The sequence below is a fragment of the Notothenia rossii genome, assembly GCF_949606895.1.
Source record: "Notothenia rossii genome assembly, chromosome: 1".
In the NCBI taxonomy this organism is placed as follows: domain Eukaryota; kingdom Metazoa; phylum Chordata; class Actinopteri; order Perciformes; family Nototheniidae; genus Notothenia; species Notothenia rossii.
The window spans coordinates 14,186,648-14,209,226 of NC_136912.1; the positions used below are offsets into that span (position 1 = coordinate 14,186,648).

At 40.8% G+C, this 22,579-nt stretch overlaps 1 protein-coding gene across 2 annotated transcripts in view; it reads left to right on the top strand.

Moving 5' to 3' along the window:
• The first annotated feature begins 1,518 nt into the window (after positions 1–1,518).
• Positions 1,519–22,579, top strand: part of fhip1aa (FHF complex subunit HOOK interacting protein 1Aa) — a 36,270-nt gene continuing 15,209 nt past the window's right edge. The window contains exons 1-3 of one of the 2 annotated variants that reach the window (XM_079668653.1): positions 1,519–1,752; positions 19,113–19,178; positions 21,324–21,544. In XM_079668653.1, coding sequence (XP_079524779.1) covers positions 21,437–21,544 — 108 coding nt within the window. In that variant the 5' untranslated portion in view covers positions 1,519–1,752; positions 19,113–19,178; positions 21,324–21,436. The remainder of the gene's footprint in view (positions 1,753–19,112; positions 19,179–21,323; positions 21,545–22,579) is intronic. The other variant, XM_079668654.1, reaches the window with a different exon arrangement.

Below are 22,579 nucleotides of genomic sequence, written 5' to 3' on the forward strand. Positions count from 1 at the left end.
GGTGGTGCCGCTCACCGCCAGGACCCCCACGCACACTCATGCGTGGGACTCTACAGTGAAACTAGGATTAATTAACCCTCTAAAAAAGGAGGACATGAGACAATTTAACACCACAATATAGGTTTATATTTGTGTATTTTGTAACGCACGACCTAAGGATAATTGTAGCAGGCAGTTCATAGGCTATCTGATTAAGATTATAATATTTGTTCATGTTTTTGTGTACATTTGTATAAAAATGTGAAAACTAATAAATAAAGTCGATATCATTCTGTATAAGATTTATTTGGTTATTTTGTCTATCATTACGTATTATTGACAACATAAGAAAAATCGGACAAAACATTTAATACAAACAAAATCAACATTATTAGACAATACGTGTGAAATGTATATTTTAAGTCAAGTCGGCTATATTCTTCAATCACTGGGTGTGTATATAAATAGCTATTCTGAATAGATGGAGAAACATGGAACATAGTTTGCAATTTAAGTGTTCTTCCACTAGATGTCACTACAGAACCATACAGACAGCCACATACCTAAATAATGAATAGTTAATATATGTTTAAAGGTGACCTATTATGCAAAATCGACTTTTTCATGTATTGTATTCCTAATTATGAGTCCCCTCTATGTAAAGAGATTCAGACAGTTTCAGGAAAAAAATATTCTCTCTCTTTTTCCTGATCCATCAATATAAAATCCTGTCTGAAAATGAGCTGATCAGATTTTGGCCACTTTATGATGTCATAACGATTTGTTGGGTTGTGTAACCATTAGCCAATAACCAACCAAAGTACCCGGGAGCCCCCACACCTTGTCACTTGAATCTCCTCCTAGAGCACCATTGTGTTTTTTTTAAACAGAGGGTCGGGGGGAGCGGCACCTTATTTTCATCTAAAGTAACAGACCCAGAATCAGCACTATCATTTTGAAACAGGAGGAGTCTGTCCATTTCTGGATTAACTGGAGATCATTTTATCCAATCGTAAAAAAAAGAGATTAATTGTGTAGCCTATATTTCTTTGTTTGTTTTTCAAACAAAAGTTGCATAATTTGTCAAATGGGTTTTATTAATCCAATCCTTGTACCTCACGTTTTTGTCCAACAGATGGCAATATACTGTGAAGATCTATGTCAAATCTGAATTATTTTTCTGTCTTGACAAAAGTATTGAATATAATGTCTCTTTTACTGTCCAATCCGTATGATCTGGCCAATAATAAATAAGATTCTACAGTCCTCAAATAGTTATGGCTTCTGAGAAACTGGATCCTGGGAAGTATTCTTTACTCATCTTTTCCAAGAACAAACAAGTAGCCTAATGTGGATTAACCAACGTTTGGAAATAACAAACATTGCTTTATATGGCAAATGTGATTTTACACATGCCTAGGAACCATTTATAATTAATTTCTCATGCATAAAACTAACCCATAAGAAACGCTCCTCTGTATATGGGCCAGTTGTAGCTCAGTGGGAGGAGCTCTGTGAGGATTAGTGCGGCTTCACCTATACTGTATGTGTGTATGTGTGTGTGCTGCGGACCAGGTTAAGTAGCTTGGTTACACGTATAATACCACTGCGTCGGGTTATGAAACAGGGAAATTAAGGAGCTGTGAACACGAGCAACTCGTTTTTTTTGTATTTCTGAGAGGACATACCGAGTGTGTGTTTGCAGATAAACCTGCTTTTCGACGCGGCTCACACTGCTGTATTGTTACCGTCCGACCGGAGGACCGACCTACGGTAAGACAGAAAGAAAGAAAGCCGAAGCACACCTCTTAAATCTGGTTTACAGCTTGTTAGCTTTTTCTCACCTGTTAAAATGTAACATGACAGTGGCATTTCTGCTGTTGTTGGACCATGTGTGTTTTCTTTGACAGTTGTGTGTGATTGACATGTGCGGGTGGGAGGAAGGGTTGGGTTTCTTTAAGGGGAACCAGATGTCTGTGAGGGGTTTACTGTGGGAACTACCAGTACAAAAAATACTGGATTATTCGTTTTTTTTGCATCCTGAGTAAAATAAGTTAAAAAGTAAACTTCACCGTGTTTCGTCACTGTTGTGTCCTCACCATATAGACAAAGTAGACCCACCCAATCTCTAATCATAGCCCAGCATTTCTGCAACCTTAGTCCCTGTTTAATAACATGTTCTTAAATGTATCTGGTTTCATAATATTGCAGAAACTTGCAGTGTGTCCAAAAACATTGTATCCACGTGTTGTTGTTGTGGTCCCCCTGGCAAAGTGTTTTGACAGACACTGAGAGAGGATCCTACCTGTCCTGATTCACCTTTCAGGCTCCTGATGAGCTTTGAACTGAATGAAGGTGGTGTAGAGTTTCCAACAAACAGCATTAATGTTTCATGGCTAGCCTCCTTGTGTGAGTGTCATTGCTTTACAGGTGCTCCCTTCCCACCTGCTAAATCAATGTCATCCACAGTCAGCTGATGTAAACTGAGACAGTATCTAGGGTGACGACTAAAATGTGTTGTTGATGTTGTTGTTGCGCAGTTTTCTCTCTCTCTGTTGAGAAATGGTCAGAGCAGCGACTTTGAATATGAGTGATGTATTACTCAGCTGCAGGGAGGTTATCTTTCCACCTGCTTTGTTTGTGTGTTTGCAAGTTGGCAAGATATTTCAAGCCTGTGTGTTGGCAAATGTTACAGGTTTTCTTTTAGGGCTGAAACTAACAATCATCTTCAGTATTAATTAATGTTTTTCAATCAGGAGGAGATTTTTTTGTCCACAAATAGTGAAAAAAGGCCAACGTCACCCACTTAAGTGGTTTACTTTGTCAAGTAAATAGTCCAAAACCTAAATATATTAAGTGCACTGTCATATGAGACATGAGGAACACCAAATCATCACATTTGAGAAGTTGGAACCAGAGAGATTTTGGTGTTTTTGCAGTAAAAATAATACTAAAAACAATCATAAGAGTAATGTTTTATCACACAATAGACAAATTAATTAATAAATGTTGTTAATAACACTTTTTACAATACAAAAGAGGCCTTTAAAAAAAAAACTCTTTAAGACACCAACCTACCAATACATTCCATGATTACTTCTTGATATTGAGTACATTTTGGAAGGATGACCCATTTTGTCAGGAAAGATAATTAAGTTTTGATCACATGATTTATATGCAGGTTTGCATTGGTCATGGTCACTAGGTAAGATAAGATAAGACTTTATTTATCCCGAAGGAAATTGTTGTGCTAGAGTAATAAAATACAATAAACACAATAAACACAGCAGCACAACAGCAAAACTGTTCACTAAAAGTGCAGCAAAAAGAGCAATTAAATATCTACAGACAACATAAAACATAGAAACATAGATGGTCACACAATCAATGCAATTATTAGCAGTAGTTAGTAGTGCAAAAAATAAAACGTACTGGCAGTTACGTAATTGCACGTTATCATAGCATTATTAATAATAATAATAATAATAATAATAATATAATATTGCACATAGTTATATATAGCAGTGTATTGCAGTGATGGTAATTATATTGATATGTATATTGCACATAGTGTTGGTGTTGAAGTTCTCAGTGCCCTTTACTTAGGGGTGAAGAGTTAAAGAGTTTGATTGCCACTGAGAGGAAAGACCTCCTGTGGCGCTGTGTGGTGATTATCGGTGATATCAGTCTATGGCTGAAAGTGCTCTGGTAGGAAACCAGTGTGGCATGCTTGGGGTAGCTATGCACTATCACATCAAACCCCCACCACATTCTTATCACGTGCCTGAATTTATCCATACTTGTCACGTGATAACAACTTAACCATCTCCATATCCTCCTTTTCTATCAAAATGTCCAAACATGTCTGCATTCCTCCATCAGCTGTGGCTGCTGTTGTCCTAAAAATCCTGTGGATGCACTTTAAAGCCGAATATAACACTGCCTGTAGCTTTCTATGCTCTGCACTTCGTAAATGCTGTCACTATAAAGGATTTGAAGAGTTGAGGTTTTAATGATGGTAGGGAAGCAGTTCAGTGTGATTTGATTGGGTTTTCTTTATATTGAAGTAATCCATTTATAAGTATTTTGTATACTACTCATTCTGGTGCTGTCTAAATCTATTCCCCCATGTTTCCAGAGGCTACAGCAATAAGGTAAATCTCTACAAATTGACCCCCTTTCCATAAGGTCGTCCTAAACATGACTAGGTTGGACATGCAGCAAAGAATGTAACTGAAGTTCAAGTTTTATGTTACAAGTTTCTGAGGGATGAGAGGAATGTGCGGCTAATCAGTCATCTGTATGATTAGTAGTGATGTTAAGAGGGGACTCAAATCTTTATATAGTGCGAAATCTGTTTGGCTTACATCAGTTTACAGACTTGAAACCAGGACATTCACATTCCGGAGTCCTTGAGTCACCATTAAAGCATGCTATACTCTGAATAAAGGCCATACCTACAGTGGGGGAAAAAAGTATTTAGTCAGCCACCAATGGTGCAAGTTCTCCCACTTAAAAATATGAGAGGCCTGTAATTTTCATCCTAGGTATACCTCAACTATGAGAAACAAAATGAGAAAAAAGAAATCCAGAAAATCACATTGTCTGATTTTTAAAGAATTTATTTGCAAATTATGGTGGAAAATAAGTATTTGGTCACCTACAAACAAACAAGATTTCTGTCTCTCACAGACCTGTAACTTCTTCTTTAAGAGCCTCCTCTGTCCTCCACTTGTTAACTGTATTAATGGCACCTGTTTGAACTCGTTATCAGTATAAAAGACACCTGTCCACAACCTCAGACAGTCACACTCCAAACTCCACTATGGCCAAGACCAAAGAGCTGTCAAAGGACACCGGAAACAAAATTGTAGACCTGCACCAGGCTGGGAAGACTGAATCTGCAATAGGTAAGCAGCTTGGTGTGAAGAAATCAACTGTGGGAGCAATTATTAGAAAATGGAAGACATACAAGACCACTGATAATCTCCCTCGATCTGGGGCTCCACGCAAGATCTCACCCCGTGGGGTCAAAATGATCACAAGAACGGTGAGCAAAAATCCCAGAACCACACGGGGGGACCTAGTCAATGACCTGCAGAGAGCTGGGACCAAAGTAACAAAGGCTACCATCAGTAACACACTACGCCGCCAGGGACTCAAATCCTGCAGTGCCAGACGTGTCCCCCTGCTTAAGCCAGTACATGTGCAGGACGACTGATCCGTGTAAAGGAAAGAAGAATGGGGCCATGTATTGTGAGATTTTGAGTGACAACCTCCTTCCATCAGCAAGGGCATTGAAGATGAAACGTGGCTGGGTCTTTCAGCATGACAATGATCCCAAACACACCGCCCGGGCAACGAAGGAGTGGCTTCGTAAGAAGCATTTCAAGGTTCTTGAGTGGTCTAGCCAGTCTCCAGATCTCAACCCCATAGAAAATCTTTGGAGGGAGACAGCCCCAAAACATCACTGCTCTAGAGGAGATCTGCATGGAGGAATGGGCCAAAATACCAGACAAAATCAGACAATGTGATTTTCTGGATTTGTCTTTCTCATTTTGTCTCTCATAGTTGAGGTATACCTAGGATGAAAATTACAGGCCTCTCTCATCTTTTTAAGTGGGAGAACTTGCACAATTGGTGGCTGACTAAATACTTTTTTGCCCCACTGTATATGTGACACATAGGTTCAAGTCACAAGTTAGGGATCAGATTCGCTTCCACTTGCTTGTTACTGCCTTGGCCTACTTCACATGATGTTATTGATTGTTTGCAGGTAATGCTTTTGAATGGGAATAGCCTTTTTTTTTTAATCAAAAGCAATAGTGTTTATTGTGATTTTGCAAAAAAGTATGCCAAAAGGACAGTTTTCTTTGTAAGTTCAAGATAATGTTTTCAAAAACTTGTGTAATTACTGGACAAGGTTCTGCCATCACTGTGTGTGTGTGTGTGTGTGTGTGTGTGTGTGTGTGTGTGTGTGTGTGTGTGTGTGTGTGTGTGTGTGTGTGTGTGTGTGTGTGTGTGTGTGTGTGTGTGTGTGTGTGTGTGTGTGTGTGTGTGTGTGTGTGTGTGTGTGTGTGTGTGTGTGTGTGTGTGTGTGTGTGTGTGTGTGTGTGTGTGTGTGTGTGTGTGTGTGTGTGTGTGTGTGTGTGTGTGTGTGTGTGTGTGTGTGTGTGTGTGTGTGTGTGTCTCTGCGTCTGCTTCCCACCACGTTCAAAGCCAGCTCAGCTTTGTCCCGTGTTTGGGATTAGCCCAACCTTTCCCGCTTATATCTGGAAACTGACCCTGAAATGTCACAGACAGCATGAAAGCTACGTGGTGACAGGGACTGGCAGTTTTTTTTCATTACCGTGCTCAGATTTGAATGTGTCATTATTATCTTTTTAATAAAATATTACATTTCATTTTGGTAAATGTTAGATAAGAAGGTTGATACCATTCTCATGCCTGTGTTGATAGTAAGAAAATAAGGCTGGGAAGTGATTAGCATAGCTTAGCAATTATGTCATTAGTAAGGTTGCCATTATTTACATTTCTGTTTCAATATGTATTATCAAATTACATATGTTTTAATTAGGCTTATTTTTTCTACATTGGACTGCCAGGATAGCTCCCAATGCTTCTTAGCCTGACCTATGTTGAGCTAACAACGTTATGACTTTAGCTCCATACAAAACAAACAGACCCCAGAGTGGTCTTTTGTTTTCTTTCAAAGGACATATTGGCCCAGTTGTTTGTGTTCCAGTTTATTATAAAGAAATATCCTCTTTCCTCCAGCAAACTCTGCTGTGTTTTTTCAAAAAGCTTTTCTTTAGAGTGAAACATTGAGAGCGTAACAGAAACAGGTTGATCCACTTCTGTCACAGAATGGCATGGGTTGAAAGTACAAATTATGTTTGTGCAGCATGTTTTGTGTTGTCATTCATCTGCGTGCCAGTCACTGATATAAAGTGAAACATTGTGGTGCACACGGTGTAAGAGGCTAGAGTTTATGCTTTTACGAAGAGCCACCAGCATATCCATTAGTTTGCATCTGTTTTGCATTGAAAATAACACACATTTGAGGTAATCTTCAGGTGTGCAGCCACCTGAAGACTAAAGTAAACATTTCCCTCTTCTTCACTGAACTTGTTTCAAAGGTAATAAAAGGTCTGAAAAAGTGTAAAAATAGACTGGTTCACAGAACACACACCCAAGCAAATATTTAACACGAATGTGCTCGATAGGCATTTTGGTAATCAATGTATTCCCTTTAAAACTCCTTTGAGAGGTGTACTGTGTATCATGGCTTTTATGAAAGGACTCAAAAACCCTATTTTCCTCCAGTTTGCTGATTACTTGAGAGCAGTGCTGCAGTTTACTCTCATCCTCTCGGGGATAAACCTCTCTGAACTTCAGACAGGCTGATTCTTCCAGTCCTCACTCAAACATGGTTGTTGCTGTTGTGTTTTATCCACATGTTTTACGTGATGCAAACGAGCTAGAGGAAGCAGTAGGAGCAGAGATAGCATATGCCCACACTAAACATATTCTTATCACTGACAGAAGCCTATTGTCGTGTGGGGATGGGCTGAATACCAACATGAATGATGTCACCGACCAGCCCACATTGTGTACATACAATGTGGTAATTTAGCCTGTGAGGGTTAGAAGGAAACAGAGGGAAATATGTGTTATGCCCTGTGGTATCAGGAAGCCTTTTTCAACATATGGGTTTTAACAGTTTGTGAGGGTTAGAATTACACGAAAATATATTTACTTTCTTAGATTACACAATGTGAATGTTAGGTGGGCATGCATCCAAGTTTCCCCTCTCAATATCCTCTTACAGTCATATGACACATTCAGGATACCTTTCACATTTGTTATGTTTAAATGTTTTTGACGATGTTTTTTCCTGAGTCAAATGTTCAATTTAGACATTGAAATCCCCACAGTGTCTGAACAGATTTTTAAATATTCAGCATGCATTTAAAACCTCAATCTCACTTAGTTCTTGTAGTGGGGAGATAGCCCTTACCACTCACTCACAATGTTCTTGGAGGAACATAGAAATGACTCCATGATGGGTCTTTGAGGCCGGCGACACTGGTGCTAAAAAGGAGATTCGAAATTGTATGGATTAAAAAAAAAAAGAATAACTTGGTTACTTGTTAAAAAAAAGCATATTCAAAAAGTTAGAAAAAACCCAAAGACACCGAGTTATGTGCTGCATTCCTTTTTTGTGTATCCATGGTTACATCTCGCTCCTTGGGCGGTGAAAAAAATCTTTACACACCTATACCCATAAACTACAATACATGTATTGACAGGTTAGATATGACATTCCACTGCCAACAGGGTCAGGAGCAGGTTAACATGTCTCTGTATCCAGTGAAAAACCCCTCTTACCACTGTAGGCTTTTCTGGAGAGATGCACCATGGGAAATTAGCCTCATGTCTTCGATCTTAACAATGGGGCTGAAGGCTCTTTTCACCTCTCTTTTGCTTCTTGTTATCTACTTTGAGCTCACTTTTTGGAAAGGTGTGTTTTCCCTCCTGGGTGTTTGGTACAGCTGTTAATTCCTCTTCTTCTTCTTCCAGATTCTTTGAGCACCTGCGTGTCTGTTTGAACAGGCTCATGCAGCATGGAGCAACACTGCTTAGTAATCACATTGTTATCTCACAAGCTATTTACACTAACAATTCAGCACCTCTTTGGCATGTTTTGTGTGGGGATACTCCATGTGATAAATGATGACGATAAAATGAAGTTCATCAGAGACTTATTGGAACAATTGAGTGAAATTGTCCTTAAATGTTGTCCTCCATCCACTTATTTATTTTAAGTGGTTTTGCATACATATTAAAATAATAAGACATACTTTAACCAGGTAAACAATTACAGTAATATTATTACTCCTTAAAGAATTAATTCGTAAAAAATGAAGACAGTTGGATATCCATTTTAAATGTGTACTGGAGATCTTAAACGATCAGACATCTTTTGCTCCGATCATAAGTGAATCTGTCTCTGCTAAAGATAAATGGTTCAGCACAGAGGGAACTGAAGGGAATAATGGAGACTGAGATAAGAAATTAAATTGCCTTTTTCCTGCCTGCTGTGTTGTTGATTGGATGAGGATGACTATAAATTACAAGATCATGCACTATCTGTCCTTTCAATGGCTTCACCTGTAGCCCTTAAATATTTCATCAGCTACTATCACTTTAATGGGCCTGTCTGTCAGTGGGTTGCCATTAGTTGCCACTGTCTTATGTGAATTATAGTATAAGGTTTGATCAGATAAATGAAACCCCAAAACACTGACTTTTCTTTTGTCTGTTGAGGGTATTGTATCAAGGACCCAACACACCCTCCCCCCCTTAGACAAAAACAACAAACACTGACCAAAGTGCTTAACAAAAATAGTAAATAAAAGAATAAGGTACAGATAATGATATGTCGTTTAACAAAGGCATATGATACCTTGATTAAAACACAGAAATATTGCTCACCGAACTAAAGGAAAAACAAACAATTGCATTAGAAGAATAATTAATAGGAGGACGGAAAGAGAACAATATTTAATACAGATTTTAAAGGAATCAATTGAAGAGGAAGACCTAATTGTTGGTAAACTTCTAGGGCCAACCATTGAAAATGCTGATAACAATATATAGAAAATATATGTAGCGTAATGAAATGAGATTTTTTATATCTTCTCTCTTATCAAATCACTTCGACTGATGTTTTAAACTCCTGTATGGCAAGTAAGATGATCTCTATTTTGAGTAAAAGGTGTGTCCTGCCTCCCAGCTATTTGAACAGACCACGCCTGTGTGTCTGAAACCTCGGGGATGGCACAAAGCTGACAATACCCGAAACCAGATCAGAAACAAAATGGCAAAACCCCCTGGAGGCGAGCATTTCTCTTTCTCTTTTTGCACTGTTTGCTCCTTTCAGCCTCTAGCTTTAGAACTTCTTGTATTCTCGGGATGGAAAACACTGAGGTGCGACATAATAGCCGTTCCCATGTTCTCACTTTGTCATCATGTTTACCTCGGGGAGTAAGCAGAGGAGAGCCTGTTGCTCATTATGCAACACCACTTGTAAAACCATTCAATGAAATGACATGTGTAGTGATGATAAATAAGTACTTTAACATTAGAACATTATTGAAATGAAAATACTATTTATTCACTTTACAAACAGTGGGCAGCTGCAGCATGTTTATTGCAGGACATGTGTTGGACACACAGACTGTGTGGTTGGACTCTGTCTCACAGGCAGGTTGCAGTTTAACATCAGAGGAGACTGGGCCAATTGTACATTCTCAAACTGCACCACTTAGAACTAACTAAACAATTATTCACTTAGAACTAACTAAACAATTATTTTTATATAATTTTATTCAATAACCGTAACAAAATTAAACAGTATGAAGTGATTTGTAAATAGGAATACAGATTTCAATTAAAGGTCCCATGTCATGCTTTTCTGGTTATTACCCGTCCCCTTCTGCGTTATGAAGGTTTTTATGCATGTAAACGGTCTGCAGAGTCACAAACCCTCAAAGTACACCCTGTAGCGAGTAAAACTTTAACACAGAAAATATCTCCCCAAAACGCCTCGTTGGAGATACGTCATTGTCCATTTGATTCTTCCGGGTACGCATTATGTCAACCGTACCCAGAACCAAATGGACCAATCCGTGGAGCCGTTACGTTACGTCCGCGGAGCCGTTACGTTAAGCCCCCGCTGATTGGTCCAAATTGACCAATCCACGGACTTCCTCACACACAAGTGCAAGCAGCTCTGCTGATCTCTCCTCCCTGGCTGCAGGCTGATAACAGACAGTTGGGATCGCGGCGAAATTCTCTCTGCAGACCCATTCTCACAGCGTTTATCAAGCTTTTTCTTACTCAATATCAAGCCACACTTATTGTTTTTACTTCGGCTGTGACTTTGTGTGTGTTCAGGGTGAGTTTGGCTGTGTTTCGCTGTGTATCGCTAAACAAGGAAACAACACCTCCACGGAGCTTAGCGCGATTCACAACGTCCCGACCAATCAGAGCACACTGTGCTCACAGGGAGGGTGGGGGCTGGAGCTACTGGAGCTACAACGAGCCGTTAAAGGCAGAGAGTGAAATTCAGTGAATACACGTAGTTTACAGAGATGCTGTATGAGAAACCAATGTGAGTTTGGAAAATTGCACAATATAAATCTATTCTAGTAGACCTCAACAATATGATGACAATCAATATGACATGGGACCTTTAAAGTTTTCATAAATATGTTTTTCTCCCAGTTTGTCATGGGACTTATTTGTACCCTCTCAACGAACTAGAATCGAGAACCGAAAAGAACCGGAATCGAAAAGCGTAACCGGAATCGTTCAAATCCAAACGATACCCATCCATGTGTGATGCAGTAAAATCTTACCGTAAAAACCGTGGGAAAATGTAAAATACGATGCCGATCGATTTTTCTGGACAAGTGAAAAATCTGTATTCGGACAAGTAAATTGCCAAACTCACTTGTCCATGGACAGGTGCTCTCTAAAAACTTTTTCTTACACTGAGAAACCAGGCTGTTAAGCTTGGGTGCACATGAATCGCGTATGAACAATAAGTAAATCAGACTCGGTATTCTCTTCAGCATGTCTCCGGTAAGTTTATTCACAGACTGACAACAGTCAACGTAGTGACGTCACATTAGGACGTACCTTCATACAAGAACAGAATAACAGTGCGACTGCTACCGTAGTACACAGACTAAGGGCGTCATCAAATAATAATACTTAACACCCCCACTCGCTCTTAGCTTACTGGGTTACCTGAGAACAAAACAAAATAAGGCTTCTTTTTCTTTTACCTTAACTATGTTAACTCTTTGCCCTTCTAGGTGCCAAACATATCCTGAGCAAACCTCTTTAGCTTTATTTTGGTGGCTGGTTTTGTCATCACATCAGCGATCATTTGCTCAGTAGGACAGTATTCCAAAATTACCTTTCCACTATTTACAGTCTCCCTTATGAAATGGTACTTAATATCAATGTGCTTGCACCTTTGCCTGTTTACTGGGTTTCTGGCTAATGCTATAGTACCTTGGTTGTCTTCGTACACCTTTGTTTGTGCATATTTGTATTTGTCTATACCTCTGAGTAATTGTTCTAAGTAGATGTATTCCTGTATGGCTGATGCTAAGGCCATGTACTCTGCCTCGCAGGTAGATAGTGCAACCGTAGGTTGTTTCCTTGCCTTCCATGAGATCAAGGAGCTTCCTTCACTGAGACTGGCACAATATCCTGATGTACTACGTCTGTCTGTTACGTCTGATGCCCAGTCAGCATCACTGTACACTCTCAGACCTAGTCTATCTGTGTCATTTCTCTTAAAGCATAACCCCTGTTCTGCTGTACCTTTAAGGTATCTGAACACATGTTTTACTGTGTTCCAGTGCTCTTCAGTTGGTTCAGCAAAGTGCTGAGATAGTTTACTGACCACAAAACATATATCTGGTCGAGTGCATGTGGACAAGTAGATTAAACTTCCTACTGCCTCCCTGTACTTTCTTGGCTCTTTAATGTTTTCAGCGTCTGCTGTGTATTCTAGTTTTGGCTCACATGGTGTGTCTCTGGACTTGCAATCCTGCATTTCAAATCTCTCCAGTATTTTGCTCACATATCTCTTTTGAGACATTTTGACTTGACCTTCTGTTTGCTCAAAATCTATACCTAAGAAATATTTCAACTTTCCCAGGTTTTTCATTTTGAACCTTTCAGTGAGCATCCCCTTTACACTTTCCAATACACCCTCGTTGCTGGCTGCTATAATGAGATCGTCAACCCATATTATTAGGATTACCTTTTCGCTGTGCTTTTCTCTTGTATACACACAGTGATCAGCGGGGTTTTGTACAAAACCATTTTCAGTCAAACATGTATGTAACATAGCATTCCAGTTTCTGCCTGACTGCTTTAAACCATAGAGAGATTTGTGCAACTTGCATACTAACTCTTCACCTGTTTTTGACTGTTTCTCATAACCTTCTGGTTGTGTCATATATATTTCACAATCAATGGGTGCATGTAAATAGGCTGTTTTAACATCCATTTGGTGTAAGATTAAGTTCTCCTGTGCTGCCTTTTGCATGAGTACTCTTACACTTGTCATATCAGCTGTGGGTGAGAATGTCTCATCATAGTCGATTCCTGGTTTCTGACTGTAGCCTTTAGCTACAAATCGCGCCTTGTACTTGTCTGACCCATCAATGTCACTCTTGAGTGCGTAGACCCATCTACCCCCCACTGCCCGTTTGCCTGGTGTCAATTGGGTGAGGTTGAAGGTCTCGTTCTCCTCCAGTGATCTCATCTCCTCGTTCATGGCATTTTTCCACTGCCTTGATTTGGGTGACGCTATGGCGTCCTGGAAGGTTTGAGGAATGTCGCATACTGCTCTGTAACAAAAATCCATGCATGTTTGCAGTTTGTCCTCCGTATCGTCAGTCTCAAACTCCTGTAGGTGAGCTGGTCTCCTCCTGGTTCTGGGTGGGTTTTTTCTGTTTGGAGTCTCGGTGACTTTACCCGGCTGTGTACGTTCAGTCTGTTCAGGTAAAGTCCCAGAAGCACCACTTTGAGTATCTTGACCTGGCACATTTCCCACATCACATTCATCAACAAAATTTTCATCGCTGTCCTTGACCCTGGGATGTACATCACTATCACCATATTAATTGTATGACTCTGGTGTTTGTGTTTCCTTTTCTTTATCCCCCTTTGTTGTGAATTTTACCAATCTGTGCTTTTGGACCCTCTCTGTGTCTGGATAATACACCAGGTAAGCTGGGCTATTTTTATCATAGCCTATGAAAACACCTTGCTCACACCTAGGGTCGAGCTTTCCCTTCTCTTGTTTGTAAGCAAAACACACTGACCCAAATTTCTGAAGTTTGGATATATTTGGTTCTTTGCCTGTGAACAGCTCGTATGGCGTTTTCTTTGTGCGCCTACTGTAACACCTGTTCCTTACATAAGCTGCTGTCTGTATGGCGTAGTTCCATAGTTTATTTGGTAACTTGCTTTCTATCAGTAAGCATCTGCCCATATCATAGAGAGTTCGCCAACCTCTCTCTGCTGTACCATTTTGGTGGGGTGAATAGGGTGCAGACGTCTCGTGTCTAATCCTATTTTTGGTTAACAGTGCCTGGAAGTCTCGGCTTGTAAACTCAGTGCCGTTATCTGAACGGATACACTTAACTTCTCCGTAAGGTGCTATGTCTGCTAAGAACCTTTCTGTGGCCTGCACTGTATCACTCTTGGACCTTAGAAAATACACAAAAATAGTACCAGAGTAGTCGTCTGTAAAAGACTGTGTATATCTGTGCCCTTCTATGCTTGGTGTTGACATGGGACCGGCTAAGTCTGTGTGGACTAGTTCTAAGGGCATCTTAGCCTTTTTGTCTGGCTCCCTATTTCTCGTTTGGGTGAACTTGCCCTGTGTACACACTTCACACAACTGAGCTGGTTTGACTGCACTTCCTCTTATCTCCATGCCTTTCACTACACCTTGTAAATTTTGTACATCTTCGTAATTGCAATGACCCAAAATTTCATGCCAAGTTTGCATGTCGTGACACCCTTTACATTGGTCAACATTCCCCTCAACAGTTGGTAAGTAATACAAATGTACACTTTCATGGATGTCAAACCTGCTGCCGTCTTTGGTAACCATGTGACTGTCCCCTTTCTTGAAGGTGATTGTCGCCCCTCCGTTTGTTGCTCTTGCCACCGAAAAGATGTCATGTGGGTATGAGGGCATGTACAGTGCATCCCGTAGCTGTGCTCTGTGTTGTCGTCCGGCGTCGTCTAATAGACATATCACCGCCGTTCCTCTTCTCTGTGCTGTTCCATTGCACTTGGTCCCGTCAGCTAACTCCACTGAATGAGACTCGGGCTGGAATGAATCGTCGAAGCTTTTAAACTTTCCGATGTCGTTCACGATGTGGGATGTCGCTCCTGCGTCCACCATGATGCCTTTCATCTTCACGTTGTCTGGTGGTTTCCCGCCCTTTGTGTGCTTGGCCTTGAAGAGATGGTCTTGGTCGCCATTCTGTTCCTCTGCGACTTTTCTGGCACCATCTTCTCCCCCCTTTTTCTTACAGAGTGATTCATCGTGTGTATTCCTTTTGCAGTAACCGCACCACACTTTACGAAAACATTTTCTTGATATGTGTCCTTTTATTCCACACTTGTAGCACGTCACATTGGCATCTTCATCTCTTCTGTTGCTAGCGTGCGTCTTGGTGCCTCGGCCTTGCCTTGCACATGTTTTCATCACATTATCTGTGGATTCTGCTGTGTTCATTTTCTCCGACTCTTCATAGACCCTTAATCTTCTTCTAAAGTCTGTGAACGTAACGTTATCTTCGTTCTGTGTTACATGGACGGCGAATGGCTTGAAGGAGTCTGGTAACCCATTTAGTATCATGGCTATGGTCAGTCCATCACTCATGGTCTCGCCTGCATCTCTCAGGGCTGTAATCACGTTCTCTGCCCTTATCATGTAGTCGGTAACACTCTCGTTGTCTGCCATGTGCAGCCTCGTTAACGACGTGTATAAGTTTATTATCCTCGGCTTGCTTTTCCCTGAATAATGTTCTTTCAGTATTTTCAGAGCCTTCCTGCCGTCATCTGCGGCCTCATGTCTTATTAGCGACAGGCTCTTATCATCTATCAGCCTTATTAGCTCAGCATAGCAATCAGCATTCTTCCTTCTATCTGCATCTAGCTGTTCTTGATCAGCACCGGTGGGCTCATGTAAGATAGTCTCTTTTAGCCTCAGAGTATGTAAGCAGCCTAGGAATCTTGTTTCCCAAAGGTCATACTTATCTTCACATCCTTTGAATAAGAGCTGCGGTGCCAGGAGACCTGTTTCTCTGCTTGCCATTTTTGCGCGCCAACTTTACCGCGAGGGCTACTAGCTTGCTAATATACTTCACTTGCTAAGCTAGCTTGTTAGCTTAATTGGCTAACGCGTAATACGTCGCGTAACACTTCTTCCGATAATCTAACTCACTTATCTCCAAGTCGGTTTGTGTCCAACTCTGCCTGGGCCCATAACCTGTTAAGCTTGGGTGCACATGAATCGCGTATGAACAATAAGTAAATCAGACTCGGTATTCTCTTCAGCATGTCTCCGGTAAGTTTATTCACAGACTGACAACAGTCAACGTAGTGACGTCACATTAGGACGTACCTTCATACAAGAACAGAATAACAGTGCGACTGCTACCGTAGTACACAGACTAAGGGCGTCATCAAATAATAATACTTAACACAGGCAAAGCTTTGATTTATGGTGCATTGTATCTACAAACATAACACAAAAGCAGTAAAAGAATGATTTTAAAAATTGTTGAAGCGATAAAACACTTGGCTTGTTATTCCTTTACTCACAGCCCAGTAAATAAATCAAAGGAAAAAGTCAAAAGGAGAGGAGTATATTCAGTGCATTTGATCTCTTTGTTCAGTTAAAAAAACAAAGCAACAATGTACCTTTCTCTAATTTCATGTTAAACAATAAGTTATTTCTCCCTGATTTTGATTTGTAATGAACCTGCTGTCCACTAGTCATGCATTGTGTCATAAAAACTATGAAAAACCACTTAGTAAACCATTTTTCAAAAGTGTTGGTTCTTGGATACTGTCGTGACATTTGGTAAACATTGTACGCTAAATGTCCTCTTATTGTGGAAACCAATAGAGTACACAGTGAGTGTATGGCTGTGTATAACTATCTGCATTGAGGGAAATCCGACGCTGATTTTGTTTCTGCTCTGTTGATCATGTCTCTGGATGTTGAGAAGTAGAAGTGAAAAATATGTGCAATTGCTATAATTGGATTATTTGAAATTAGGAGATTCCAGCAGGGTTTGGGTTTCATTTCCACTGCAACACCGGCTGTTTGAGACTTTAAACACACAAATATAAACTCACAACGCTCCATCACCATGGTAACATTCAGGTCTCAGATTCACACACACACACACACACACACACACACACACACACACACACACACACACACACACACACACACACACACACACACACACACACACACACACACACACACACACACACACACACACACACACACTCTCAACATGTGTATTTTTAACAACCTATATTTTAGTGTGCTCTGCTCGTCCCATACTGGCTCTACAGTATTTGAGGTTATTTTGAGCAAGTAGAGCAGTGACGTAGGATCTCCCTCTGTGTGACAGGAGTTACAGTAAAGAGAGCAAGATGTAGGTCATGACTTTCATTAACGCAGCGTCCACACGGCAGCGTGCATTGAAGCTTGCCGGTGGGGGCGTGTCTGAAGCTCGACCAACAACCAATCACATGAATCTCCCGCCCCGGACACACAAGCACGTGGTTTGATTGGCTAGAGCTTGTACTGGCACTGTCCTTGAGGGGTAGTGCAATAGGTCGCCATTGTCAGTATGTGCGTCTGTGTATTGTGTTTGTTCAAACGGTGTATGACTGATGATATGTGTATGTCTCTTAATGTCCACTATGTTTGTATATGTACATGTATGCGGAACTGCAGGACGGAGTCCAGAACAAATTTCCTTACGGGAACAATAAAGTATATTGTATTGTACGTATATCGTATCGTATATGATTTGATTGGCTGACGTTTCCGTCGGAGCTTGAAAAGTTGAACTTTTCTAAACGTTTGAAGCGAGCAACGGAGGCAAAGCGAAGCGATGGAACCACAATGCAGTTCGGCAAAGCGTGACGTCACCCCATTCAGAGGGAATGGGAAGCTGCGTTGAAGCTTCAATGCACGCCGCCGTGTGGACGGGCCGTAATAGCACTTTACAACATTTGTTGGAAAAAGCGAATTTTCTTCCTTAAAAACAAGTGGTGGATCTTTTCGTGAGCTGGAGAATTGCTCGAGCATTTCCTATTTAGTATAATAAGATGCTGGTACTCAGACTCTGTTGTGATGATTTGGTCAATCCAAGTCTTATTTGGCTTATAGTTTAACACTGAAATGATTTGGGGAGGAAGGTTATTGTTGTCTGAGAGAAGCTTTTCACTGCTTACATCAGGCTAATCTTGAAGTATGTTGTAACACTGAACAACTAAAAAGGGCTGATTATTTTTTAGATTCATCATTTGGTCTATTAAATATCAGAAAATACTGAAAACATCCATACTATTCTCTCAAACTTGCACGATTAACTACTTTAACAACAATTGATTGTCGGTGGTGTTTAAATAAGCCGATTAATGTTAAATGTCTACTTGTATGTTTAAAAGTTCCTGTAAATTGTATTAAATCTAATGTTAAACTCGATGTGTGGTGTCTATTCGGTGCTGCTGGGGAAAATCTGCATCGAGAGGCACAAACCCAGCATGAATAACAAAATGAGTGTTTGATGACTCTATTTAACACACTCACCCACACACACATCTCCATCTGTCTCCCTTTCACTCGCTCGCTTTACACGACATTACACTTTCACGAAAGATTGCTTTGTTTCCAAGAAGATTTTAGATTGTTACAGACCAAAACATCTACTGCAGTGAGGTTCTGCGGTCAATGGGTTTTGTAAATATGATTTATAAAATGTTTTGAAGCTGCTGCATCACATGATCTGATTCTCACAGCGGCTTGGTGTAATGTTGCGGAGAAGTGGGCCTCTCACAGTGGAGTAGGATGCCAATTAACATGACGAAACTAATTGGAAGTGACAATAGTGTAATTCTCTCAAACTGAAGATAACATGATGATGAGACATTGATTTTAAATTCCTACAGAAATATCAAGCGTGCTGTTGCGAAACAACTGTTTTCTATACCGTTTTTCTTACTCTGTCTCTGTCATTTTACTCGTACCTCCTCCTTTCCTGTAGAATTTCTCTCTAACCATGTTTTTCCTTTTATACTCCCTCCCCCTCCTGCTCTGTCCTCCCTCCTTCATCAAACCTCCTCCCTCTCTATCTCCGTCCAAGTGGCTTTTGGAGAGATTTACTCACGTCCCGTCACTTCCCAACATGCCTTGCCTCTCACACGGACACTCATTTCCTGCTTCTTCTTTGACATCTCTCTCTTATTTTTGTGTGTGACAACAGGACAGGTCAAGAATGAGGTCCTCGTCTGCTTAGCGCCACAATCCTGTTAAAGATGGTTTATCAGAGGTAAGAAAACACACACACACGCACACACACGCACACACACACACACACACACGCACACACACGCACACGCACACGCACACGCACACACACAGAGTCAGACACACTCTCCACGCTGTCTTTACATTCCTCGTCAGGAATCCAACCAGCCGGCACTTCTCCTAACTGGAAGCAGATGGTGAAAGTTTGACTGTGTGTTCCTTGTTATGCCTGAACTCAGTGGTTGGTGGGAATGTTTCTGTGTTACTCAGGCACAATTGGATTCAAAAGAAGGAGATGAGCTGTGATTGGTTTAGAGGCACATTAAGGGGCAGGAGCTAAAGGCTCTAATTTTGTGTTGTGGCATGCAGCTGCTGCGTGTCTTACAGTTGATCCCCTGTGGAGTTAACATGATCCTGCATTGTGTTGTGTGTGAGGGTTTAACTTTGTCCTGGTGTCGTGTCCCTTTCTGCCACGCTAGCGGTGTGGCACCAGGGATGTTGTTTGGTCATTTGGTCCAGAGCTTTGGGCAATATTTATAAACCCATTAGATGGATTACGATACATGAACAAGAAGTTCATATTCCCCTGAGGATGAGGAGAACCAGCTTTTGTGATTCCCTGACCTTTCCTCTAGTGCCACCATGTTACCTTTGTGGTTTTGAGGGAAATGTGTTGACAAGAATTGGCTGGGTTTCAATAACATTTGGGAATGATTCAGGATAACTTTGGTGGTCCACTACCTCTACCACCACCAGCCGAGTCAGTGAAATATCTCAACATCTCCTTAAAGGATTGGTATAAAAGTGTACGATTTTTGAACCTTTGTTTTGGTGGCATCACTAGGTTTGGGACAAATTAAACATGTCATTTTATGATTATTTCGTTTATGTCCTAATGGATGCAAAACTGATGATTTACCTTTTTTTTAAATTATTCTTACAAAAATGGCAGCAAATGTTTTTTTTCAGCTTTTTGTAAAAAGGAGATTTCCTGCTTTTCTCTGTTTTATTACACATCACGCTAAAGTCAATATCTTTGGATTTAGTAATGACAAAACAAGATATTAAAAACATATTTGAGAAACTGGCATGGCCATTAATAACTAGAAGTGACATTTCACTGACAAAACATTTAAGTGCTTGATCCAGAACAAATTGTAGATTTCGCCGCCCTAATGTTAGCATGAAAGCTAAAAACACCATGGTGCAAAATACAGTCTCACAGAGCTGCTTGCCTGGGTGTTGAGTCTTATCCTTTGAGCGTGACTATGATTTTCATATACATGTGACATCATTTGAAATTGTAATGATAGTCGTCACAAACATTCACTGTCTGCACACAGGGGACACTCAGACAGATAAGGCAAAATCCTGACATCCTTCCTGTTAGAGTGCAGGCGTGTCATGGAAACATTGTACAGTGTTATTGCAGAGAACTGGATTTATCCTACGTTTTTTTTCTTTCATATTTAAAGAAAACAAACACTCTACTATTTCTGTTCCCAGTGTTTAAATAAAAAAGACTGTCTTGTTTAGCAGAGTCAATCTTTCCAGTAATTTCCTCTCCAAGGAAACCATCAAATGAGTTCCTTTCTGGGGGAAAAAGTGGTCGTCTTCCAAATGTCCACGGTGCCAATGTGAGTGTTGGATCTGATCTACAAAGCTGCCCTCAGGCTATTTTCAACTATAAGTAATACTTTTTTTCTCCAAAAACAAGCAAGCAATGTGAGCAAAGCAGAACTCACTTGCCTAAATAAGATGTCTTCTCCCCCCCAGCTCCCCTCTTGAGTTGTTCACACCCACTCGCTGTTCGCTTTCTGATGTCAGAAACTGTTTGTGTAATGAGAGTGATGTCAGGGGAGATGCAGGAATCCACTTTGGGCGTCTGAGGTAGTCCAAAAGCAATTTGACAGCTCAGTCCGAAGTCCAGAGAGCAGCAGACAACTGTGAACCAAAGTGGAGCTGGGTGTCTCCTCTGTGGAGTCATCTGACATCGCCTGTTATTGTTCTCTTTCCTGCATGCCTGTCATAGCTGCTGTCTAGCCATGCAGAGGGAGAGAAATGCACTCCAGTCATATCTGTGCATCTGTGCTGCTATTTTATGAACTTTTTTCAGCCATCTGTATTATAATATCTGCTTGTGTTTGTTTTTTCTTTGCCTCCCCAGGTCCTCTGTGATTATGCTTCCCTCTTTGGTTACGGTTGCACGCAGTAAGCAGTCAGGAATGTCCTCCCTCTCCTGCCTCTGACATGGTTTAACCCGCGTGTGATCCGGTCACCATGATGGCCTCCATGGTTGCCAATGGAAATCGAGATGGGCAGGCTCTGGTACTGAAGGGGGTGGATCCAGAGACCTGCATGATCGTGTTCAAGAACCACTGGGCTCAGGTAAACGCCAGCTCTAAATCAAGAGTCTATTCACTTAAAGGATTAGTTTGACTGGAAATACACGGCTCCCAGTTAAATGAAAAGGTCAAAACCACTCTCAGAAGCTCTGCACATGAGCATTAAACCACACAGATATATTCCGTCAAGCACTGTACTGAAGTAGGAATCTGAGGTTATTCGGCTTTACTTGAGTATTCACATTTTGTAGAGATTTTTGCTTTTACTCCATTTCATTACAACATTTTTAGAGGGAGATCTAGTACTTTTACTCCACTACACTTATTTCATAGATTTAGTTACTTTACTCTTTTTGTTGTTATATTTAAAAAAAAAAAAATTGCTTTATTTTTCTCATACAGCCCTCCCTGCAAGCCCATCTTGTGAGACATGTAATAAAAACACATCTCAATTTAGCTGTGAGCGCCTCCAAGAGTCAGACCCCACACTGACAGCCACTTATGCCAACATAAAGGCAGCTGACAATTGGTTAAAACACACTTTCGGACCCCTCAGTGCCTGGCAGTTGTCCTTCTGTGTATCATTTGTTCCTCTCAGCGTAGGAGGAGCAGGTCTCTCAGGCTGCCAGGACCCACAGGGGTGAACAGGGACACACACTGCTGCTGCAGAGAGCCAGGAGTCTGAGGCCGTCCGCTTCACACTGCCAACGCTCCCTGACCATAACCACACTGCAGTTTAGTGTAGCTGCCCTGGAGTCAGAGAGGGAGAAATAAAGTAGTATTTCTGTTAGACGCCGGAAAGCTGTTTTCACAATCGTCATATGAAGGAGGAAAGTTGCACACTTAAAAGCATTTTGTAATATAACAACTTGCATATTTGACCATTCACAAAATGCGATGCAGAAAAGCGCACAAAAACATGAGAATGATCTTGTTTGTGAAGTAGGAGGTGTCTTGTGGTCAGTAGTTAAACTTTTGCACTGAAGGATAATTGCGTATTCATAAATCATGGATTTGCCACAGAGGGAGAAAGAGTAGGTGTAATTTTAAGAGTACTTAAAAAATACTGAATGAGACG